A 25,869-nucleotide genomic window follows, 5' to 3' on the forward strand; every position below is an offset into this window, starting at 1 on the left:
GATGGAAAATGTAAGAAAATTCCACTTCCGCTCTCATTTTCCATCCCCCTTCAAAGCAATGGAAAACATTTGAAAAACTGACACATATCTCCTATACAAAATCAGAGCTAAGCCATTATCAAAACTAATTAAAAAGACAACCCTAGCAGAACAAATTCTCACAAGAACAAACGTAAGTGCTCTCTAGTGCTTTCTTCAAAATGGCATCTAAAATAACCAAACTTTGCTTATTCTAGAAGGAAACCTCCACGAGAACAGAAATGTTGTCCTTCTCGTTCATCTACTGTTCCAGGACTAAGAACAGGACCCAAAGAGCTAAGGACTACTGCTGGTTAAATAAACTGGGACAAATTTAATCTGGCTGGTAGAAAATTACTTTGCTTATATTATCATGATACTTCACATACTGCCCAAACTTCCAAACTAAGTTTTTTGTGGACCACATCAACATAGATACTGATTTCACATTTAATAAGGATTTAATGGGGATAATTTATGAGCCCAAGTTGTTAAATATTTCTAAAAGCTTGCAAAAGTTTTCTTTAGGGGAACTGTCAGGGTGGGGACCAGTGAAAGGGAGGAGAGGGAATGGAAAGGATGAGGAAAGAAGTGAAATATGAGCAAAATATATTTTAGATAGAGGAAAGCAGCAAAATGAAACCCACTAACACTGTCTAAACAGTGAAGAGGAGGGAAAAAGTAGAGTGAATTTGATAGAAATACATTGGATACATGCAAACACCAAATGAAACTCCTTTGTACTGTTAATTTACACAGGAAAAATTAAATGTAAAAAAAGACAACTTCTGTCTTGGGACTCTCTTATTCTATCCTGGATTGCTCACTATGAGGAAGTCAGCTGCTTTCCTGTGTCATACATCAGCCCATAACACACAGTGCTGAGATCTGCCCCGTGCACGCAGGTGTGCTGAGATCTGTCCCATGCACACAGGTGTGCTGAGATCTGTCCCATGCACGCAGGTGTGCTGAGATCTGCCCCATGCACGCAGGTGTGCTGAGATCTGCCCCATGCACGCAGGAGTGCTGAGATCTGCCCCATGCACGCAGGTGTGCTGAGATCTGCCCCATGCACGCAGGTGTGCTGAGATCTGCCCAATGCACACAGGTTGCTGAGATCTGCCCCGTGCACACAGGTGTGCAGGTGGGCTGAGATCTGCCCCATGCACACAGGTGTGCTGAGATCTGCCCCGTGCACACAGGTGTGCTGAGATCTGCCCCATGCATGCAGGTGTGCTGAGATCTGCCCCATGCACGCAGGTGTGCTGAGATTTGCCCAATGCACACAGGTGTGCTGAGAGCTGCCCCATGCACGCAGGTGTGCTGAGATCTGCCCCCATGCATGCAGGTGTGCTGAGATCTGCCCCGTGCACACAGGTGTGCTGAGATCTGCCCCATGCACGCAGGTGTGCTGAGATCTGCCCCATGCACACAGGAGTGCTGAGATCTGTCCCATGCATGCAGGTGTGCTGAGATCTGCCCCGTGCACACAGGAGTGCTGAGATCTACCCCATGCACGCAGGAGTGCTGAGATCTGCCCCATGCACACAGGTTGCTGAGATCTGCCCCGTGCACACAGGAGTGCTGAGATCTGCCCCATGCACACAGGAGTGCTGAGATCTGTCCCATGCATGCAGGTGTGCTGAGATCTGCCCCGTGCACACAGGAGTGCTGAGATCTACCCCATGCACGCAGGAGTGCTGAGATCTGCCCCATGCACACAGGTTGCTGAGATCTGCCCCGTGCACACAGGAGTGCTGAGATCTGCCCCATGCACACAGGAGTGCTGAGATCTGCCCCATGCATGCAGGTGTGCTGAGATCTGCCCCCATGCACACAGGTGTGCTGAGATCTGTCCCATGCACACAGGTGTGCTGAGATCTGCCCCATGCACACAGGTGTGCTGAGATCTGCCCCATGCACGCAGGTGTGCTGAGATCTGCCCCATGCACGCAGGTGTGCTGAGATCTGCCCCATGCACACAGGAGTGCTGAGATCTACCCCATGCACACAGGAGTGCTGAGATCTGCCCCATGCACGCAGGTTGCTGAGATCTGCCCCGTGCACGCAGGTTGCTGAGATCTACCCCATGCACACAGGAGTGCTGAGATCTCCCCCATGCACGCAGGTGTGCTGAGATCTGTCCCATGCATTCAGGTGTGCTGAGATCTGCCCCATGCATGCAGGTGTGCTGAGATCTGCCCCATGCACACAGGTGTGCTGAGATCTGCCCCGTGCACACAGGTGTGCTGAGATCTGCCCCATGCACGCAGGTGTGCTGAGATCTGCCCCGTGCACGCAGGTGTGCTGAGATCTGCCCCATGCACACAGGTGTGCTGAGATCTGCCCCATGCACGCAGGTGTGCTGAGATCTGCCCCGTGCACGCAGGTGTGCTGAGATCTGCCCCATGCACACAGGTGTGCTGAGATCTGTCCCCATGCACACAGGTGTGCTGAGATCTGCCCCGTGCACGCAGGTGTGCTGAGATCTGTCCCCATGCATGCAGGTGTGCTGAGATCTGCCCCATGCACGCAGGTGTGCTGAGATCTGTCCCCATGCACGCAGGTGTGCTGAGATCTGTCCCCATGCACGCAGGTGTGCTGAGATCTGTCCCCATGCACACAGGTGTGCTGAGATCTGCCCCGTGCACGCAGGTGTGCTGAGATCTGTCCCCATGCACGCAGGTGTGCTGAGATCTGCCCCATGCACGCAGGTGTGCTGAGATCTGTCCCCATGCACGCAGGTGTGCTGAGATCTGTCCCAGGCATGCAGGTGTGCTGAGATCTGCCCCATGCACACAGGTATGATGAGATCTGCCCCATGCACACAGGTGGGCTGAGATCTGCCCCATGCATACAGGTGTGCTGAGATCTGCACAATGCACAGAGTTGTGCTGACAGTTTCACAATACACACAGGTGTGCTAAGATTGGTACAATATACAGGCATGATGAGATCAGCCCAATATACACAGATGTAATGAGGTCTGCCCACATCCAAGAAAAAGATTTTGAAAGCAGCCTGGTCATAGATCAGAGCCAAAGTAGACCAGTCTTGGATCCCTGGCCAATGGAAACTACAGTATCATCTACGTGGATTGTTTTTGTTTTGTTTGGTGCTATCGAGTGCACCCAAGGTCTTGGAGCATGGAGTCACCACTCTCCTGCTGAGCTAGCATCTCCAGCCCTGTGAACAACCTGTTTGTTCTCCATAATAAAAACAAAATGATAATGGCAAATGTAGCCTCTGTCATAATGTACTTTCAAAGACAGATTCTCACATCCAAGGTTTTAGTACTGCTGGCAACACTGCAATACAATCATGACGCAGAAAAACTGAATTTCCTCCTGCTACATGCCTGCAATTTCAGGACTAGTACTTGCCCTGACCTTTCTAAGGAGGGTAAACAGTCTTTTCCACACTCGTTCCGAATGTGGAAATGGCTCATGGAGCTCCCAGAAAACCTACATTTGTTTTTTCTAGACAGGAAACTGTCCTTGAAAGAGAATTTTCATGTGGCCACCATGAAGTAGAGTGGACAGGATTATGAAAGGAGTGGGTTGTTATTCATGGAGCACAACTCTTTCAGGTTATACTTAAAATTCTGATTCCCCATTAAAAGAGGTTGTGACTTGCAGGTTGTCCAGTGTGTTAGTTCCTCTCACCTCTCAATCCTGTACTTTGTGACTGTGACTCAGCCTTCTTTCCCTTTATCTCCTCTATCAGCATATGCTTCAGACATCCAAAATTATAGACAAAGGGTATAGAGGGAGGTAAGAACATAAAAACAGAAAGTATCAAAGAGGTTTTCTTTTATGCCCTTTTGGTCCAGGAAATGTGACTGTCTTATTTTGAAAGCTGATATTGAGTGAATTATTCCACCACCCAGTCAAAAGACAGGAGATAAAGTACAGTTTCTATCCACATTTTCTAATGAACTGAGTTTTCTACATTCTCTTCAAATTTCTCTAAAACTCTGTTCTCTTAAGAACAGAGTAAGCTCTGAAAAGTAGTGAGGAAATTTTAAAAAAGTAAGTTAAAATAATTTTTCATTTCTTTGTTGCTTTGTATGTCCCTCCCCCACGGTATAACCCCTGCTTTCACTGTATTTGATATCGGTATAATTTGTGGAGGGGAAGGGAAAAAACAAATCGTTTAAATAGGGATACAGGTGGACCTATTGCAACAATGAGATGTACAAGTCATGTCAAAAACGAACTTTACAACTTTGGTGGGGGGGAGGGTTGGGCGGGGGAATGGGGGGAGGATGGGAAGGGATGGGAAAGGGAAACAAAGGAGGAGGCTACAATGCTTGATAAGAAATGTACTCATTATCTTGCCCATGTAATTGTAACCCCTCTGTACAGTATTTTCACAATAAAAAATTAATTAATTAAAATTTAAAAAATAAAAATAATTTTCAAAGCCAAGACTTACTTTATGCCTAAAAAACTAAAACTGGTAAGTTTGGATAAGTTTTTTACAAGACACATTGTAGGTATACAAGAAACGCTCATTCCTTCCCTGATTTCTCTTCTTTTAAGCAATCTGTAAGCCATGACAACATTCAAATTTCTGGTGTCACTCTTAGTATGGTTAGATTGTGCTTTTACACAATGTGAGGAAAGTGGAATGAACTTGGACTTTGAAGACAAACAGACCTCAATCAAAACCTGTTTCTGTTTACAAGGATAACCTCTTGGGCTGCCTACTACAGAGCTCCTCCTCTAAAATGAGGTCATCCCACAGCCCCTTTCCCAGCCTAATTCACAACACTGTACATCCTGAAAGAGGGAGCTCTCTCCCTCCCCTCCTCATCTCTCTGTTTTGTTTTTGTTTGTTTGGGATCCATCCTCAGTTCCTCCCTCTGGTCTCTCTCCCTTTTCTCCCTTCCTTTTGAGATCAAATTGAAGACCATCCTGGCTTAGTACCCCTGTGCTGGAGTTACAGGCATGTGCCACCATACTCTGTGAGATCTTTTTCCTTGCAAAGCTTGGGACCAGAGGGAAGTGGGCCCAGTATGGCCCAAATCAGCAATCTTGCCAGCACACTGTTGGAGGAGCAACAGCGTTTTGGACTAGTAAGGGTTCAGAGTTCTGGGCTGCTCTTTGGGAAGCTGCTACCCCTTACTCAGGTTGTAGGAAGGAATACATAGAAAACTAAACTATCAGTAATAATTAAAGTGTAAATTGTGTATTTTATAAAATTATATAAATTATAGATTGCATAAAAGTATCAGTATACAAATTATATATTTTAATTGAGTATAATTAAACAATGAATACTTTCTTAGTCTCACCTCCTTGTCCAGATCAAAGACAGAGCAGCCTGCTCACCTGGTGCCCACCCCTCACACATACACACACATACCCCAGCCACTTCCCTGAAGGCTGAGTGAAGTCACTGCCAATAAAATAATGCTAACCAGTCTATGTTCAGCTCTCCTCAACTCATCATCTGATTACCTCAGAAATCTTTGCAAACATGGAAGGAAACACACCTATGGAGTATGAGTACATTTTCACACACACAGACCAAACATTCTCAATTTGGCACTAGCTACTGATTTTCTTACTGGCTAGATAATTGTTATGGGGCTCTTTGATAAATCACTTTTAGTGAATTGAACTTTCTTTCTAAGGTGCCCACTACATTTAAGTCTGAACACTAAGTGACAGGAGTTTTGGTGTACAAAGAAATCACTTAAGGAAGTACAATTATGCAATGGCAGAGATTTTTGCTTGAGGAATAGCTCTCATTCAGTCAAAATTGCTCAATATTCACACTTGCCACAGACATAATGATGATTCAGCTTTTTGGCCATTACTGCCTAGGTCAGATATTTGGTATTATCTATTCTAATACAACATTTACTTGTATTTATGAATTTAAGTATGTAAAATGGCTTGATTAGCATGCAGATGCCCTTAGGTAAAGGAGAAAGAGAGGAGAGAGTTGGGAGGGAAGGAGAAAAGGGAATAAATGAGAATGAGATTGAGAATGAGAATGAAGGAGAAGATAAAAGAAAGAAATGGGGGTAGAGGGAGATAAGGAATCTTGCAAAAGGGCAAATACCTGGCTTAAAGACCTTACTTATTCTGCTTGACTCTTAGCTTACCCTTAGCTTATACAATAGTATAAACTATTGTGCAACAGTTTCATTTTTTTTGTTTTGGGTTTTATTTTTAAACGCAAAGCCTCGCAACTTAGAATGGCTAATTTGGAACAAATTCTAAAAATTGGATAAAAGAAACCAATTCCCATTAAGAGATTTATCTTCTTTCCAGTTCATTTCTTCCCATCTTTTTGGCCCCACAGCTATTATTAAAACCATCTTTTACCCTCCTGTCTCTTCAACCCTCAGTGCTAGGCAGGATCCTACTGCAGTAAGACCTGCTTTGTTTAAACAGGAGACAACTAAAACAAGATCAGCCACATGGTGACCCCAGAGCTGGACAATGTTCACATGAAGTGTCATTCCACTGTTCCACTGTGTTCTCTACTTTTGCTACTGAAAAATGTCCATGAAAACCATACTTGAGAGAGAACAGTGGTCTACTGCACTCAGCCTTCACTCCCAACAGCCATCCTGCCCTCAAGCTCTTCCTTCCTGTCACTGGGGAAGCAGTGATGCCCTTTTGGGAGATCATCACTTACCCATCCCCATGTCCCCCGAGATAGCTTGCTTCTAAAACATCCATTTTTGCTCCTAATTCTTGCCAGGCATCCTATAACCCCTCAAGCTTCTACTTCTTAAAAAAGAAAAAAGGTACCCTGTATTCATAAACTGCTTTGTTACATGGAAACTCCTTCAGAAAACTACTTCAAAGTAATTCTTTGAAGGGAAAAAAGTGGAGGGAAGGAGAGAGACTGTGTGTCCCCGAAGTGAGGCCTGAACTCAGACCCTTGAGCTCTCCCGTGGCTTTTTCACCCGAAGCTGCAAACTCTGCCGTTTGAGCCATAGCTCCACTTCCAGTTTTTTGCTGATTAAGTGGAGAGTCCTTCAGACTTAACTGCCCAAGCTGGCTTTGAACCTCAATCCTCAGACCGTAGAGGGTTCCAGGCGTACGAACACTGGCGCCCGGATGTGGACCTTTGTCACTACGTGCAAAGAAGTGCGTTCGTGTTTTCACAACTCCGTATAAATAAGCCCTGAGTGTGACGGCACAGGCTTGTCAGCTCAAGAGCGCGGAACGCCGAAGCAGGTCCAGAAAAACCACCGCCAGAACTACATGCAAACCCAGAAAAACCACCGCCAGAACTACATGCAAACCCAGACTCGGTTTCAGAAACACGTGCTTTTCTGGAAGCGGCAACGGCGCTTCTCGGCGTCGGAGTCACGACGCAGGCGGGTCTGCAGTTCCCAGCTCGCTGGGGCAGGGCCCGAGGCGCCCGGTCAGCCCGGCGGGTGCGGGGGACACCCGGTCAGCCTGGCGGCCCTGCCCGGCGGGTGCGGGGGACACCCGGTCAGCCCCGCGGCCCTGCCCGGCGGGTGCGGGGCACATCCGGTCAGCCCGGCGGGTGCGGGGGACACCCGGTCAGCCCCGCGGCCCTGCCCGGCAGGTGCGGGGGACACCCGGTCAGCCCCGCGGCCCTGCCCGGCAGGTGCGGGGGACACCCGGTCAGCCTGGCGGCCCTGCCCGGCAGGTGCGGGGGACACCCGGTCAGCCCCGCGGCCCTGCCCGGCGGGTGCGGGGGACACCCAGTCAGCCCCGCGGCCCTGCCCGGCAGGTGCGGGGGACACCCGGTCAGCCTGGCGGCCCTGCCCGGCAGGTGCGGGGCACGCTCCGGGTGCAGGCCCCCCTCCGCCCGGGCCCGGTCCGCGCGCGTCGGGGCCGGCGGGGCCGAGGGCGCCGGGGGCCCCGGCCGGCTGCCGCCCGCTGGACCGGGCCTCCCGGGCAGGGGCTCGGCCACCGAGCCCGGCGACTGGGCTGACGATGGTTCCGGGGAGCCCCGCGCCCGGCGTTACCAGAGGGGCCAGACGGGCTGGGCCGCCCGGGCAGGGGCGCACGCGGCGCGGGCGGGCGGGAGGGCGAGGGCCCGGCGGGGGCGCGGGACCGACGGACCCCCGAGGGCGGAGGGCGGAGGCCCGGGGGCGGAGGGCGGAGGCCCGAGGGCGGAGGGCGGAGGCCCGGGGGCGGAGCGCACGTCGTGCCGAGTCACGCTGAGACGGCACGGCGGGGTCCGGGAGCGCGGGGTCCGGGCAGAGGCGGCGCCGCCTCCCGCCCCGGGGCGCCTCGGGAGCGGCTGCGCGGGCGCGGGCACCCGCCGCCCCGGTGGACCCCGGCGCACGCCGTGCTGAGTCACGGTGAGCCGGCGCGGCGGCGGGAGGCGGCACCGCCCGTCACGTGACGGGGGCCGGACCACAACAACGGCGCGGCGAGCGGCGCCCGGCTCGCGCCGCTCCCTCCCGCCAGCCCCTCGGAGCATGCGCAGCTCGGCCGCGCCGCGCGCGCGTCCCCCGCCCCGCTCCGACGCCGGGTTTTCCGGGCGGCTTGGGGGCGGGACTTGCGCGCGGCCTGGGCGCGGCCGGCGCGGGCCGAGCCGCTGGGTCCGGCGGGCGCAGGTGCCGCGCGAGCGAGGGGGAGCGCCCGCCCCGCTCTTTGGACTGGGACGAAGCGGGTCGACGTTCAACGCGCATCCTAGGAAGCTAGCAAAACCTGAGCGGACCGGCGGGGCTGGGGAAGACGGAGGGGCGGCCTCGACCGAGGTGCGTGGCACTCATGCACGGCCGTGTCGAACCGTAACCCTCCGCACAACCCACAAAGGTAGAAGGGCACCGCGACTGAGAGCTTCCGGCAGCACCTTGGCTCCCCCGGAGGCCGGCCCCGCCTGCCCCGCCTGCCCCGCCCACCGCCGCCGCCGCGCCACGCCCGCCGCCGCCGCGCCACGCCCGCCGCCGCCGCGCCACGCCCGCCGCCGCCGCGCCACGCCCGCCGCCGCCGCGCCACGCCCACCTCCTCTAGCCTCGCCCCCTCCAGCCTGGCCCCAATTGCACGTGCGCGCGCTCCTGCGCCGCCCTTTCCCAGCTGTCGGCCACGCCCCCATCGCCACGCCCCCTCCGCGGTCTATAAAACCCGGAGCGCGGTCTGTCCCTCCTCCGGAGCGGCGAGCGGCGGACGCGGGTACTGGGCATGCTCCGTGGCGGCGCAGGTCTCGGTCCCAAGTAGGAAGCCCGTGCACGACACCGGCGCCGAGGAGGAGCGGGAGCCGCCGCTTGGCTTCGGGGCGAGAGCCGCACCCACTTCTCCCTCGCCTCGTCCCCGGGGCGGCGGGGACCACCCACCGGGAGCCGGAACGGCCGGACGGGGCCCCCTCCTCCGGGGCCCCCTCCTCCGCCGCCGCCGGCCGCGGCCCGAGGGCGTCCCCGGGGAGGAGCGGCCCGCGTCCGGCCCGCGCCCGCCCGCGGCCCCGAGCGGAGGGCCGGGCGGCCATGGGGCTGCTGGCCCAGGGGTCGCCGCTCAGCTGGGAGGACACCAAGCGCCACGCCGACCACGTGCGGCGGCACGGGATCCTGCAGTTCCTGCACATCTACCACGCCGTGAAGGACCGGCACAAGGACGTGCTCAAGTGGGGCGACGAGGTGAGCGCGGGCCGCCCGGACCCCGGACCCCGGCCCCGCCCGGGGGCTGGCTCCGTGTCCGGGCCTCTCATCTTGGGGGGCGGGGGCCCGGGGAGGGCGTGAGCCCGGCGCGCCCGGCACCAGTGCAGTTAGAGCCTCTGCTGATCGGGGGCCCCGGACCCCGAGACCTGCCGGCCCCGCGGCGCCTTCCCGAACCTCTCCAACTTCTCCCCCACGCTTCCCGCACGGAGCGGGTGGCTGACCAGGGTTCTCACCGCGAGCGGGTTTCCCTGGAGCGGGCAGGAGCCTGGCTCTGCGTCCTGAAGCTCTGGTTTACTGGAATCACCTCCTTCTTGCCAAAGGTTTTTGTCCACCTTCCTATTTTGTTTTGTCTTTTAATTCATATGCAGTACGTAAAAATTAATGGCTTCTCGAGATGGCCGGTCTGAGTTGAGGGTGAGGGCATTTGTCCGAGGTGGTTCACCTCCTCTGATTGTCTCTGGGACCAACTTCTCCCTCTTGGCCTAAGTTTCAACCGTGGATGTGCTACCAGCTCAGAAATACCTTCCCACAGAACAGAATAGGTGGATAGTCCGGCCTCCTGCAGCTGGGGGAAGGAACTTTTCCACATCCGAGAAGTGTAGTAATAGTAACTTGATGTGTCTGCAGAAATAGTCTTATCATATTTTGGACCGAAAAGGAACGGACAGCAGCTGTGTATGGTGAGAGTTCTTCAGTTTTAAGTTCATTGTCCTTTACACCTTCTTTGGTATATTACGGGTCACTCACAGGAGAGTGTCAACCCAAGAGGAGCAGGGTTGATTATTTCCTGCCCTGGGGCCTAAGCCTTGTGCTAGGTACGGCTGGCATCAGGTAATTGTGGAATTACAGTAAGAAGACTAGCCATTCTTGAGCAACTACAAGTTAAAGTTTCCTTTGTGCCACTTTCCACATTTAAGGAGAACCAAGTGGTCAATCATCATGCCAGATAGAATATCATGAACGTGAAACTTTTGAACACCCCTTCTACTTAGTCTCCCTGCTTTAAAAACCATTCCTTCCATGGGCAAGAAAAGCATTTAGACCTACCTGTTTTCAGTGACTTGAAAGTGTTGAGTTAAAGTAAGATGAGCTGAAATAGGGCCTTGAAACATAGTATGGAGGATTTCACTTTGACAGCTTTCGTCTAGAGAAGGCTTGCTTCTCCTCCCCAAATTTAAGGGGAGTAGAAAAGAGTGGCAAATACAGTGTTTGTATTCTGCTTCTGTAAGGGGGAGAAAACTGAGCCTAGCCTTCTAGCCACCTTAAAAAGATAATGTCCTGAAATGAGATGTCAGGTATCAAAGATAACATTGGGAAGTTGGACTTGTAATACTCTAGTAAGGTTTCCTGCTATTACACTAAAACATGCCAAAGCTGTTCTCTAAAAGCATGGTGACTGTTTAAATTGCATCTCCAGGTTTCTCGCTCCAAGTTTTCTGTCATAAGTGAAATATGAAACTATCAGTTGATGTTTTGCTGCCTTCCAGTGATGGGAGTCCAGCTGGAAGTCGGCCGCCTGGCGGAGGATGAATTAAGATTGTGGAATTTTCAGATGGATGGGGAAATGGCACTTTGGCTGCGCCTTGGTCTCCTCCCCCTTCATTCTCCCCCCTGGACTTACACCACAGTGGTACTTGTATGTGCCAAGCCTCTATTCCTCAGTGTGACTCAAGTTGTCATCCCACAAAGAGGCACCATTTTCCAATCTGCAAGCCATGACACATTAGTAAGTTGATAAACAGATTCAGAAAACTCCAACCCACATCTCTGGGCTTTTGTTGTTGATGTTGTTCTTAAAAAGATTGCCTACAGAGGGGTTACAGTTACATAAGTGAGGTAGAGTGCATTGCTTTTTGGACAATGCCACCCCTTTCCTTGCTCTCTCCAAGTTTTTCCCTCCTATCCTCACCCTCAAGTTGTATAGTTCATTTTCAGCATGGTGTCTAGTGAGTACCACTGCTTAATTTGTTTACCCTTTGTCCTTGTATTTCTGTGCCCCCCCCCCCTTAGACATATAAAAACCCCATAGACAAATAAAGGGACAAGATGAAAACAAAAACAAGGAAGGAAAAAAACTTACTTTTTCTTTGGCAGTACTGAATTCTCTTTTATCTGTTCTATGAGTGGACACGTAGGGTGTTTCCACATCGTGGCTGTTGTCAGTAGTGCCACAGTGAACAGTGGCATGCTATGTCTATATTAAATACAGAATGAAACATGCATGATAAATTGGTCTTCGCTACACATAGTAAGACAGTTGCAATAGAATTTTGCATTGAGTGTGTGTGAAAAGGGATGTGTGGCAAGTCATTTGTGGTTCACAGTTAAAGTTGTGCATGAAAGCCAGGCTTAGCTTTGTCATAGAAGGCTTCCTTGAGGAGAGCCTCGTGCAGAGGAGCCCGGCGTCAGACTAGGTCTTGCACATTGTTGGGACTCGCTGTTGCACACACCGAGTGCTGGTGGCAGAGGCAGAAGCATCAGCCAGCAGTGCAGGTGTCTGTGGGGAGCCCGGGAAATAGGAGGAACTGCTGGGTAGATAAAAGCAGGGAAGGCGTGGTAAGTGGTATGCTCCCGGGAGATGATGGCGCTGCCACACGCAGTGGTGTCTGACATGCGATACGAAGCAGAGCAGGTTTCAGACCAAATTCTGCTTCTCCTGATTCGACAATGCACCCCTAGGGCTGTGGTTTAAAAACACGCACCCAGTGGTCATTGGTGTGGTTGGAAGGAAGTCTGTCACTGGGGAAATAGTCAGACCTGTCTACTAGGGACCACAAAGAACCATGTGTTTGGGTTCTAGTCCAAAGTCAAACTGCCTAGTGACCTTGAACTTGCATTTCCTCATTTGGAAAACTAAAGGGCTGGACTGAGCTTGAGTTGCATTTGGGTAAAATTTTTAATAAAAGTATATGTCTCAAAGCAGAGTATACTGACCTTTCTAAGTTGATGTGGAGATGTAAGCTAGTTCTTGGGAACTCAAAAGTATCTTCCTGTAAGCACCTTATAAATGAGTTGGTTCCCAGATCCACCTAGATGCCTGGTTGGCTGCTAGCATGGCAGGTTTGGACACCATGGTGGCAGAAATGAGGGAATGTTCTTGGATACCATGTGGTGTGTACAGCCCACCAAATGATAAGGAAAAGCATACTTCTGCATAGCACACACACAGCTTTCAGATAAAGGTCTTGTTTACTGGAACAACCCTGAGTTGTGTTTTGGGATGTCCTTTCAGGAGCTGCTTTTACAGTATACTAGTGTAGAATACTAGGTCCATAGACATGCATTCAGTGCATTACCCCACATTATGCTTTGTTCTCTCTCATTAGTGAGGACACACTTGGCCTGGCGTCAAATATCGATGGACTGCCGAGGAGAGATACCTCAGATCTCGGGGTCTTTGTTTTGCTTTTGAGGCTGAGTCTCACTAGATAGATAGCCTGGGCTGGCCTCAAACTCAGCCTCCTGCATTAACTGGCTTAGCCAAGTTTTCTAGATTATGTTCTTTGCCCCTATGTTATTAATGTTTATCACTGGTGTCACTTTCTGTTCTGTGACTTGAGTATGTTGAAAGTTTGCTTATATTTTATGAAAGCCCTTCTCTCAGAAGTTCTGTGATCTGAGACACAAAGTTTGGACTACATTCTCATGTATAAGACTGATTTTTAAAAAGAAGTGGGTGAGGGGGGAGGAAAGGGGAACACAATTTGCCAAGCGTTGATGGCTCCCACCTGTAACTCTAGCTGCTCTGTAGGCTGAGATCTGGGATCTGTTTGAGGCCAGCCCCAGGCAGAAAAGTTTCCATGGCCAGAAGAGTGGCTCAGGTGGTGGAATGCAGCCTTTCACGCGCAGGATCCTGAGTTCAAACCCCAATGCTGCAAAGACAAAAGCCCCTAATTTGGCTTCCAATTATGTGCTTGCAGATATATTATCTAGAGAATTTTATAGTTTTGTTCTTTAACTGTTTTTTCAGTACTAGATATTACACTCAAGGCCTTATTGCTAGGCAAGCGCTTTTCACAATTTTAGCTGTTTCAGAGTGCTCTAAATTCCATTTAGTTTAGGAACGTCAGGATATGCATATGAGAAATGTTAGGATTTGTTTCTCTACCCCGTTACCTGTGGAGTTTCAGCATTCTCCTGAAACAGCATGCTCCAGTGGCTTCTGGAACGGTAATCCCACTGTACAGCCGTATGTGGTAGATTTCAGAAATGTTGTCTTTGGCTTCCTACATAAACCTTTTTGAGCTTTACAGCTTCTCTATAACAAGATAAGATTCCTCATTGTTTACTTCAGAAAAACTGAAACTTAAGTTTCACTTGCATGTGGCAAAACATGAAAAGCTTTATTTCCGTAGTGGAGTATAGCACTTTGCCATTAGGAGGCCTCTACTGCGTGCAACCTGTATATGGCAATGTGAAACTGATGAGAGAGGGAGGAGAAAGGAAAGAAGCTCTCTGTTCTTGAAGAATTCAGTGGGTAGAGAAAGTGGAGACCCCAGAGTGGTAAAAAGAGTCCACTTCCTGAGGCAGGTGGGACTCTGGTAAGATCTTAAAGGAAGGTAGAGAAGGCAAGGGCTTGTACACAGGAGGCACTGCAGGTGCCTGAAGCTGAGGGGTTGTGGTGACTGTGGCTTTGGCGTTTGGGAAAGCAAGAATCGGACTGGCTAGAGAATAAGGCTTGGAAGGCCAACAGAGTCCAGTGTTTAAGGAACTTTCTAGTAGGCCTGTGAGAGGTGGTGTTGGGACAAGGGTCTTTATGGCAGATCATTTTGGTAGTGATATAAAAAATGGAGCAAGTGGGGTCACTACAGACAGATTCCGCACTGCACGATATAGTTTAGGCTTGGAGTGTAAAACAGGGTCAGCCAAGCCCCAGGATGTAGGACTGTGGGATTGCGGGTGCTTGGTAGTAGATATGCTCTATCTTCCCCAGGTTCTAGCACAGAGGACTGTGTGAGTAAGCACCCTGTCAGGGGATGGCCCTTGGGGACTGGCTTGGGAGTTTAAAGCCTCTAGTTTAAGGAATTGGGCACTCGTGAAGGAGCAGCAGCAGCCAGCAGTGAGGCGCGTGGGAGCCGCTGTGGTGTCTGGAAGGTGAGATCATCAGAGCAGGGAAGAGCAGGTGTGCCTCGGGGCCTGGAGACACACACTTGAGGGACAGGAGTGCAGCACAACTCTGCAGGAGCAGGGGGGAAGTGAGGCCTGGAATGAAGCCATCCCTGGGTCTCCCCCTGGAGGAGGGGCGGCCAGGAGCAGAGTGATGTGTGGGCTCAGTGGGGGCCACGTGGGCAGGCCTGGGAACCCTGTACAGGATACATCTTGGATGTGTAGGAATTTGGGAAGGAGCAAAACCAGTTTCGGTACATGCTTGTGACTGACTGATAGAGCCTTTGAAATCACCCAGCCTGAGGTCTTGCACATGCAAGGCAAAGACTCGGTCAGCCCTAAGAGCTTGTTTTTGGTACATGTTTATGGGCAACTGAAAACTTGATATATCAATTGATCTGTCCTCAGCAAGTTGGTATGGCCATAGTCCTACTCTAGTTAGAGAGCTTCCAGTATTGTGTTTCCTTGATTGTTCTGTCAGGATTTGGTGGTTGAACTAATTTTCCACAGTAAGATTGCAAAAGAACTCCCGAAACAGATGTTCCCAGTTGCATAACTGTTCATGCAGATACAGAACCATGGTTGTTTTCAGCAGAATTAAACTCCATGACCATTTCCCTGGAAACTTAAGAATCTGGAACATGGCTTAGCCATGTTTAAATCAACCACAGAGTCATGAACTGGAGTTTCCAGAGTTTCCCAAAGGTGGGGAACAGCTTGAAGAACCTGTGAACGCTGGCTGTGCTCTCTGAAGTGTTGTAGAAGAGTCTGGATTACAGCAGTGACCTTAAAGTTGAGAAAGTGAACATGGAAGGAATTCCTTGAAGACTTTATTCTCTGAGCGCTCTAAGTCTCAGACACAGCCGGAGAGGGTCTGTGGATGCACTTCTTCATTTCCCCTTCTGAACGTTCTTGGACTCTACCAAACCAAGTGTGCGTGCGGGGGGGGGGGGCTGGCCTATTATATCTAGGGCTTGTTATCTATTGACTCCACGGCTCAATACAACAAGAACTAGGAAGTCAACAAAAGTTCTCTGAGCACAAAGTTCATGCACTTCCCTCCCTGGAGCATAGCTCAAGCCCTTCCCCAGAGACGGCTTACCTTACACACAGTTCCCTCGTCCCAGCGGAGGGTACGCTGCAGGAAGTCAGGTGATTGAGAAATAGAAGGACCTGTGAAAAGCCAGCGCGGGCATCTTTAGGAGTATTAGAATTTTGTCGTAACTCCTGCTAAACAAAATGACTGATAAAGTCCAAAGCCCTGATAAGAAGTGTAAGTATATTTGCTGTCTTTAACTACTTTTAGATTCCCACTTCCATTCATAAAAATTTGTAAGACAGCATATGTTCTAAAGGGGCACAAGTCAGTACTCTCGCAAAGAGTGAGCTGGAAGGCAGAGGTCAGGGTGTTGTATCTGGTGCTGGGGTCCATACCAGCCAGAGGAAGAGCTCCCACCAGAGAGGAGGTGGCAGTGGAAGGAAAAGAAGGGAGAGCACACGAGGAGATGGAGTCGGCGCGGAAGCCGCATCTTCAGACCACAGGTGCAGACCAAGCATTCTTCTCTCCTGACGGCCTGCAGCCCCTCCAGGCGCCAGAGCCCTCAGCAGAAGGCACCACCACAGGCCTGGTAAAAGTCTCAGTCCACAGGTTGAGTGCCTTCCCTTCTACGCTGCAGCAGCAGCTGCTGCTGCTGCTGCTGCTGCTGCTGCTGCTGCTGCTGGCAGGCCAGCCTGTGGAGGAAGGCAGGACCAACCTTTATAAGAAAGCCAGGCTGAACTCACGCGATACTTAGCGGCTAGGACCGGTGAGCCCCAAGCCAGGCATTTGACGAAGCTGTTTGAGACCTTTGTCCTTCAGTATGACTTCAGACATGCAGGGACCGAGTTTAATTAGCCAGTCAGAATCTTCCACACCTTACTGAGCAGCTTAGAACGACTCTGTTGATTGGGTCCCATGTAACATTCAGAACCGGTTCCTGCCTGATTGGGGCCCTGTACTGCCTCGCTGAGCTGAGATTAAGGAAGGCTCTGCGCTCAGATCCTCACAGTGTTGGGGTGATGGTAAACGGGGCCCTGGACCAGTGCCATCCGGTCTGTGAACACAGGCGGGCCCCCTGGGCACAGATGACCTTGTGGGGTTACGGTCCCTGTTTTAGTGTTGGCTCAGAGGCTGTGTAGCAAGGACTTTCCATCACCATCTTTGTTGAGTGATTTCTTCCTAGGAACTAAGGCCTTGAGTTTCTTCTGTTTCCCCTAGAAGTCTCTGGCACTAGGAGAATCTGATGTGTAGACGTGGTACCGGAGAACCATGAGTGTCTGGCTGTAGCATCCTGGTGGAGAGCCCGGGCTAAGGTGCTCTTACACTTGGTGACTGCAGAGGCTCTGATGGTTCTGACCCTTCAGGCCCAGCTCTGACTTTTTTTTTGGTCGGTCATGGGGCTTGAACCCTGGGCCTGGGCGCTGTCCCTCAGCTCTTCAGCTCAAGGCTAGCACTCATCACTTGATCCACTGCGCCACTTCCAGTTTTCTGGTGGTTTATTAGAGATAAGAGTCTCACAGACTTTCCTGCTCCGGCTGGCTTTGAACCATGATCCTCAGATCTCAGCCACCTGAGTAGCTAGCATTACAGGTGTGAGCACCCAGCTCCAGCTCCACCTTTTGCAGCTGGTGTCCTGGAACCAGCGCGCCTTCTTCCCTGTCTTCCATTTGGACAGAGGCAGGTTGGATGCCCTGGAAAAAGCCAGGGAATTCGCTGCCTGGGAGCCCAGGGTGGTATTCAAGTGCAAGTGTTCTGTGGTAAGAACTACTTCTGTTTATAATATTGTTTTGTTTTTTTTAAAGGAAATGCTTTGTGGCTCAGGTTTCTCTGTTGCGCAGCGTCTGAATTATGCTGATGGCCAAAACAAACATCACACTGGTGACCCACGTGCTTCTCAGCTAAGTGGGGCAAGGTAGGAGAGCCTTCATGAGTGCCAGAAAATCAGAAGAACATAGGTTAGAAAAGTTAGCCAGCACAATTCAGAGGAATACGCTGTGTGCAAAGCACGGCAAACACATCTGCAGACATGGCACTTCGTACCTAAATGGCCACGTGTCCAGGTGCTCGACATCATGACTTCTTTGTTCAAAGTGCCCCATCTCCCCTTCACGAGAGTCAGCGGGGCTTTCCTGTGGCTTCCATTATTGTAGCCTCTCTTGTGAAGTCTCGGTTTCTCACCTGCCTCCTGGCAGTCACGAAGGCCTGGGAGAATGTCCCCCAGGGGCAGCATGATTGGAGGAAGCACCAAGTCCTGTGGGAAGTTCATGAGGACAAGCCGGAGGCCAGGTCAGGGCAAGGCCCTGTTGACGTTGCTTCTAAAACTCTAGACTTACTCCGGCGTGTACCCTGTAGTTCCTGTGGTGTGAATCCATGTTGGGAGTGGAGATTGTAAGGTTCTTTTCACAAAATACATTGAATGTTTTAGGAATTTGCTACCACTTTAAACGGCTAGAATATTTCCTTTTCGTGATACAGGGCAGTTTAATGTCACATTTTAACTGTTACCAATTTAAATTATCACTGTACAGATAAAACAACACAAAGGAAAATCACAGTCAGTTTTTTACTTGGTACTTTTACTGATGCCCCAGAACTGCCCAGACATGAGCCCAAAACAATGCTGCTCTTGTTTATGATGCTGTGACCAGGTAGGTAACCAAATTCAGAGCCACGTCACGTTTCATTGCACCTGTGTTAGGCGCACACAGCTGCTCTTAGGATCTGGATGTCTCGACGCTCGCTGCCTGGCTATGGGGCACTGTGGCTGGCACTGTGGGTTCTCCAAGGTTGGGCGTCTTGACAGGGTAGGAATGTGAGAGTCCTCAGAACCATTAGCCGTTCATGTTTTTCCACATGAGGAAACTAGGCTGGAGCAGCGTGCATCATGGCTCAGCAGCCCCTGGCGGTATAACTGGGTAGGGTATCCTGTATTTGTGTCCAAGGGTCTGTAGGCAATCTCTAGACAGCTCCTAGTCCCCTTCCGAGAGCTTACATTTAAATGCACTTCCCCTGGGAAGCCACCTGAGTTTCTAGACCAAATTAGACTACTGTGTGCATGAATAGTGGTTTGGCCATTTTGAATATTCACCCAGATAATTTACATATCCCGGTTTGCCTTTCTAGTTAATACATAGCCCTGAGGACATGCCACGCTTGCCTAGCTCCCTGAGTCGGCCGCACTGCTGCTGAGGGACAGAAGCAGAGGGGAGCAAGGTGGGTGGAGGGGCAGCAGGCAGTCACCTGCTTGTTGGGTGGTAGAGCCTGGGCCCCAGGGCTGTGGGCTGGTTCAGCACTTGGTGTAAAGAGAAAACTGGTCTCTGAAGAGCAACGAGTGGTTCTGACGAGTGATCAAAACTGCTGGGTAGCCGGGAGCTTGTGGCTCACGCCTGTCATCCTAGCTACTCACGAGGCTGAGATCTGAGAATCACGGTTCAAAGCCAATCCGGGCAGGAAAGTCCGTGAGACTCTTATCTCCAATAAACCACTAGAAAACCATAAGTGGCGCTGTGGCTCAAGCGGTAGAGCGCTTGCCTTGAGCTGAATTGCTGAGGGACAGCGCCCAGGCCCAGAGTTCAAGCCCCACGACCAACAACAACAACAAAAAAAAAAACTGCTGGGTAGGCCAGTGGAAAGAGCCAGCAGTGAAATGGAGGATCAGCCCTGAACTGAGCGTGAGACCTGCCCTGCCTAACCCTTCTCCCGCGCACTGCCTTGGCTTCTTCTATCTGACCCTTCCTGTCCCATCGTTCATCGACCTTTCTCCATCCAGATTCTGGTGACCCAGCCAGGCACAGGACAGATGGACAAAGGACTTTCTCATAAGTGCTGAGTCTTATGTTTCAGAATTTTTTTTGTGTGTGTGAAAATACTGTATAGAGGGGTTACAATTACATGGGCAAGATAATGAGTACATTTCTTATCAAGCATTGCAGCCTCCTCCTTTGTTTCCCCTTCCCATCCCTTCCCATCCTCCCCCCGCCCCCCCCAGTCCTCCCCCCCCACCAAAGTTGTAAAGTTCATTTTCAACATAACGACTTGTACATCTCATTGTTGCAATGGGTCCACCTATATCCCTATTTAAACGATTGTTTCAGAATTTTTTTGTAACCCATTTTCACCTCTAGGGGAGAGAATTAAGCAATGTTTCATAGAAATGCCTAACCACTCCAAACTCCAAGCTCCCAGAAGCTCTTACCCTCAAGAAGGAATAGTAAGTCGCTCTCAACTTCTGGTGAATACCACTTAAATGCTTAACATGACTTAAAAAGTTTGAATGCCAGGGGCTGGGAAGGTGGCTCAGTGGTAGAGTGCTTGCCTTGCATGCCTGAGGCCCTGGGTTCGATTCCTCAGCACCACATAAGCAAATAGAAAAAACCCGGAAGTGGCACTGTGGCTCAAGTGGTAGAGCGCTAGCCTTGAGCTGAAGAGCTGAGGGACAGCGCCCAGGCCCAGAGTTCAGGCCCCACGACCGGACCAAAAAAAAAAAAGTTTGAATGCCGATAGGTGCAGGTGTCTCATACCTGTGGTCACGTCCACTTGATTGGGAGGATCAAGGTTTGAGAAGCCCAGGCAGAAAAGTCCTTGAGGAGCCATCTTCACATAGGGACACTCGACACGCGCCTGCCTGTCCTTCCAGCAATGGTGGGAAGCCCAAAGTAGGGGAGTGGAAGTTCACAACCCCCTCCTCAGTGAAAAGCAGGACTGAGGCCCTGAGTTTAGTCCTTAGTACCTCAAAACCAAAGTTAGAATACTCACACTAGCTATCATTTTAAACCGCACCTTTTGCTACGTGTCTACTCTTTATTCAGTGTTACACTGAGTTCTTACATCGGTCTTAATTAAGATTCTTTATTGGTCTGATTTCAGATGGACAAGATGCATCTCCCCTGTTCAAACCTGCACTGAGTGATGTAGTGGTTGAGGCAAGGTTCCTAGCAACACTGTAGAGAGCATGTGAACAGACTGGGCCTCGGTCCTGGACTCGGTGTGGGCGGCTGACTCTAGTAGGGTAAACCGACCAGCAGGTGAAGAGTGTACCCCTCCCTGTGGAAAAGTGCACACTTAAGTATAAAAGGCTTGTAAAGTGGTGGTGTCTTTTCTTGGGCCTATATGAAAGTGGCTGAGTCAAATGGGTTGTGTCAGGAGCCGTCACCTGTGTGCTGTGGAGAAAAGGTAGATCTCAAGACGAAACGCAAATTACACAAAACCAACTCTGCAGCCTGTTCACAATGCCTGCTGAGAATGCGCTTTCAGAATTTGGGTGCGTGCACTAGCCAGAGCTCAAACGTTGACACGGTAGTAAGGGTACTCTGGAGGGCACACCCCAAGACACCCCCACCCCACAGTTGTTGACAAATCATGTATGGTACCAAATCCTCTGTGCTCTGCTTTTCTATAATGACGTTTAATCTAAAATTAGACACCGAGAGATTGACAGCAATAACTAATAAGAATTGTAATAATGCTGTGCGTAGTGTGAGCTCTCAAAACACTCACAAGTATGAATACCTGGGGACCATAGGCAACTCAGACTACAGAATGCAAAGCCTCAGGTGAGGGAACTGCTGGATGTTTTAATCCTTAGAATCGGTGTTGGGTTTTACAGGCCTTCATGTTCTTTTTTCCTCTTTGCTCCTTACTGTTTGTTGTATGAAGGAAGTTTAGGAAAGGACAGGACTCAGAAATCATAATGTAAGCCTTGTGACTTACGGGAACATTTCCTTGCGGGAACATTTTTTCCTGTGCCTTTTGTTACTGCCCATTGTCTAGGTCACTGAACCAAGTCTGTCTCACCCTGTTTGGTTCTGAAGGGTGCTAGAATTGGAAATAAGCACGGATACTGGAGTGGTGGGGCGCTAACATTAGGAAATGTAGGGGCTCAGGGAATGGCGTGGAGGATGGAGGACTGGCACTTGGCAGGCGCCTTCAATCTGAGTGAAAAATGGTCAGAAGAGTCTCAGCGTCTTCAGAACTCAGCCTAACTGAAGAGCAGATCTGTTTTTCTTTCCCCTGTGGTAATGTTCCTATGTTTCTCTGTTTTGTTTGCTTAACAAGATCATGGATGATTATTCTCTAATTAAGGGGAGTGTGGCTTGTTAACATTCTAAATGTCATCCATTGGGCTGATATTAAAACTCAGAGGGAGTCTGTGCTTTTTATCTTTTTGCTGTGCTTTAAACTTAAGCTAAGAGAGTTGTTTTTTTTTTTCAGCACTGGGGTTTTAACTCAGGTCTGCATGCTTGCTAGGAAGTACTCACTATACCACTAAGCCATACCTCCAGCCCTGATTTTGTGCTTGTGGTTTTGTTTTGGTTTGGTTTTTTTTGTCCGTTGTGGGGCTTGAACTCTGGGCCTGGGCACTGTATCACTAAGCTATACCTCCAGCCTTGATTTTGTGCTTGTGTTTTTTGTTTTGTTTTGTTTTGTTTTTTGTCTGTTGTGGGGCCTGAACTCTGGGCCTGGGCACTGTCCCTCAGCTCTTCAGCTCAAGGCTAGTGCTCTACCACTTGAGCCACAGCACCGCTTTCGGCTTTTTCTATTTATGTGGTGCTGAGGAATGGAACCCAGGGCCTCATGCATGCGAGGCAAACACTCTACCACTGAGCCACCTTCCCAGCCCGTGCTTGTTATTTTTAAGGTAACATCTTAGCTATTTTGTGATTCCTGTCCTACCTGGGATCACTGCCACTCAGGACTATACCCAGTTTCTTTCCATTGAGATGCAATCTCTGCCTGGACTGGCCTCAAACCACAAACCTCCCATTCTCAGTCCCCCACGTAGCAGGGATGACAGGTCTGAGCTGCCAGTGCCTGGCTCATGGCTAAGAGTGACTTGGAGAAGTAAGGATTTCCACTGACAAACAGAAATAAAGCTATATAATCACAACCAGTTCTTGCTTATCTTGGACATAGATCAGTATCAGAGACTCGTTGTTCCTCACCTTCTGTGATCTGTCAGCCCGCTTTACCCACTTACCTGGCATCGCCGGTGCTGTAACCCTCCACCACCTTCTCTCACCAACATGCCATCCTCTCAGGTCCTAGCAGCTGGTGTCCCGGCAGGCCTGGAGTGAGGCGGGGACAGTCACAGAGCCCGGCCAGCGCTTGAACCTTGAGTTACTGCATTAACCTCATAGCCCCTTTGTCCCTAGAAAACGGGCAGGCAAAGCTACTTTTACGTGATGGGCTGAAAGATTAGGATCCAGTGTTGAAAAATTCATGGTGCTCCCTTTCTCGTTATGTTCACCTGAAGACAGAGGTTGCTCCCGCTTGTGCGTGCGCAGGTAGCTTCCGAGCCCACCAGGTGTGCTCTCCTCCAGGGCCGGATCTGCAGAGGGATGCAATCGGCAGGCAGTGGCAGCCCCCAGTGACTGGGGACAGGGGCTCCCAGATGGTTCTCGGTCCATTGGCACAGAGATTACAGGAGCTCACACCCTTCAGTGGTGACAGCATTCTTAAGATCTCTTAAACTGAATCCAGTGGGAATCTAGACTCCTTCGTAAGTTGACTAATAAAAGGTCATTGGAGGTTCTTGTTTGGGGTTTTTTTTTGCTCATCTCTTCAAATTTCTGTTTATGTGGTAGGACAGGCAGGCTTGTGTGCCATCCAAGACTGGCCAGTCCACATATGCAAGGGGCATGCACAGGTGCACGGCCAGGAGAGAGCCCTGCCCAGCCTCGGGGCCAGGGTCAGGGGCTGCATCCAGACTGCTTGCCTTTGCACGCGTTACAGGAGTGTCTGTGTATGCAGTATAGTCATGGTACTTACTGTGTGTTCCGTATTATAGTCCTACAAGCCAAACCAAATATATCAGGGCCTGTCTGGTTGGGGGCGTCAGTCTGCCTTCTTTAAATCACTGTCTGGGTGCCTCATGCTAAGGTGGTGTTAGAGGGTTTGCCTTACTAATCCCGTCCCATGCCTCTGCGCTCATGTAGAAAGTGGATGTGGATCTGCAGTCACGGAGGGTTTCATAACCCTCACTATTCAGGCTGACGCTCGTGACTCAAAGACTGATTTCAGGGAAACAGAAGCGGCCCTGATTGTTCTCTACCGGAGGAGCTCTGCTTTGGCGCCGCACTCTCAGTTTCCCCGAATCCCACCCGGTGTTGCTATCAATGCACTGTTGCTGTGAGTTGCAAAAATCACAGTTTCAGAGCTGGGAAGATAAATTATTTGTGATATATCAAAACTAAGTTATTGAGAGCTCTAAAATAGTTTCTCCACATTTGTATTTCCAAGTAGAGCTTCCCAAAATTGGGACTTGTAGTGGGATTATAAAAGACTCTAAGGTGCCAGTAATTGTAACCTGCTTGGCCTGTGTTCCCAGGTAACTGTTTCTAATAATAAGATAAATGAAGAAGTAAGCTAAAAGACAACTTCTTTACCATAGCAGTTTACACCATCCTGCTTGACATCCATCTCCTTTGAAGTAGACTTTGTCACCAGGCACCCTGGTGCTTCTTGGGGGTAGTCCTAAGATGGGGGAGAGGGCTGAGGAAGGCACTCTTGCCCTCAGAGCTGGCTTCTGCAGGTTTTCATATTATGCAAATGAGCCCTGGGGTGTTGTTGGGTCAGCAGATGTTACCGGGTTTTTCCTAGCCTTCACATCTCCCTCCCTCTGTTTCAGAAGTTGCGGTGCTGGAGTCTGGGGGTGCTCATCGTTCTCACCCTTATTATTTTCAATAGGTGGAATACATGTTGGTATCTTTTGATCATGAAAATAAAAAAGTGCAGTTGGTCCTGTCTGGAGAAGATGTTCTTGAAACTCTGCAAGAGAAAGGGGAAAGGACAAATCCGAAGTAAGCCTTCATTCTGAATTTCTAGATCTTGGAGCTACGCAGAGCAGAACTGCTTCTGAGACTTGTAGAAGGCAGGGTGTCCTCGCAGCTAAGGTTCCAGGTTGCCTGGCTTGCAAATACTGGTTACTCAGCAGTTGAGCAGCCTCAGGCTGGCTTAACCTCTCCGTGCCTCCCTTTCCTCATCCGTGAAGAATAGATAATAACAGTGCAAGCCTCCAAGTTGGTGAGATTGAATGTATTACTACAGTGAGTGATACGGTACAATAAGCTAAACATCAGCTCTACTTACATTTAACATAAACCATTATTAAATATTTTGTAAGTATGTTAGACCTAATACCTGCCAGTCCTTTTACACTTGAAGAACTATGGAGAATCAGCAGCCTCGGAGTCCTTGGCTTCATTTATACCTCATGGCCTTATGTTTTTGTAAGCAAGTTCTAGATTTGGTGGTAGTAACGATGGCGGTGGTGTTGAGGTTGAAATTTACCAGTCAGGGATGCCACCACTTGAGCCATGCCCCCAGTCCTAACGCAGACCCCAAAATGCTGCAGCAAAAGACTAAGGTGAAAAGGTGCAGCCGTGGAGCTCACTGGACGCAGATGAGAGTGAACTCTGCAACTTGTAGGTGGAGACGGGAGGGAGGGACTGGGAGAGAGAGAGGGAACAGAAGACTGTACGAAAGGAGATGGATCTTTACCTGACTCATGTAATTGTGACCCCTCTGTACGTCACCTTTATAAGAACAATAAAGTAAACTTTAAAAAACAAGATGAAACTGCGTCTTCTCTCCCGCAGCCACCCTACCCTCTGGCGGCCGGAGTACGGTAGCTACATGATCGAGGGGACTCCGGGACAGCCCTACGGGGGGACCATGTCCGAGTTCAACACAGTCCAGGACAACATGCGGCAGCGGCGGCAGGAGGCCACTTCAGTGCTGGGAGAGAGCCAGGCCTTGTGCACAATCACGTCCTTCCCCAGGTTAGTCCACGCCAGCGTGTCCCAGCGGCCGTGCTGGAGTGCCAGGCCCAGAGGCCACGCCACCCCTGTGCTAACCTGACCTGGTCCTCCAAGCCCCGGCAGGCCTGGAAGGTTCCGTGCCACAGTGTGCTCTGCAACCTAAGATCACTGCAGAGCAGGGACACTGTGAGTGTGTGGTGGAAGTGAAAAAAGCAAGTGAATCCTGGGGAGACGAGACGGGGGCGGGGGGGGGGGGATGGCTGCTGTTTGAGGAAACGCTGGAACAAAAAGCAAACATGAAGGCTGAAGAGTTCATTTGACTTCTAGTGAACTTGAAAATCCAA

The 25,869-nt window shown here is 50.5% G+C and overlaps 1 protein-coding gene across 2 annotated transcripts in view; it reads left to right on the forward strand.

Moving 5' to 3' along the window:
- The first annotated feature begins 9,420 nt into the window (after positions 1-9,420).
- Positions 9,421-25,869, forward strand: part of Gclc (glutamate-cysteine ligase catalytic subunit) — a 28,105-nt gene continuing 11,656 nt past the window's right edge. For both annotated transcript variants that reach the window (XM_042671913.1, XM_042671914.1), the window contains exons 1-3: positions 9,421-9,601; positions 24,453-24,565; positions 25,364-25,546. In XM_042671913.1, the coding sequence (XP_042527847.1) occupies positions 9,452-9,601; positions 24,453-24,565; positions 25,364-25,546 (446 nt within the window). In that variant the 5' untranslated portion in view covers positions 9,421-9,451. The remainder of the gene's footprint in view (positions 9,602-24,452; positions 24,566-25,363; positions 25,547-25,869) is intronic.

This window comes from Dipodomys spectabilis, unplaced genomic scaffold, assembly GCF_019054845.1.
Source record: "Dipodomys spectabilis isolate Male_0828 unplaced genomic scaffold, ASM1905484v1 ptg000669l, whole genome shotgun sequence".
NCBI lineage: Eukaryota > Metazoa > Chordata > Mammalia > Rodentia > Heteromyidae > Dipodomys > Dipodomys spectabilis.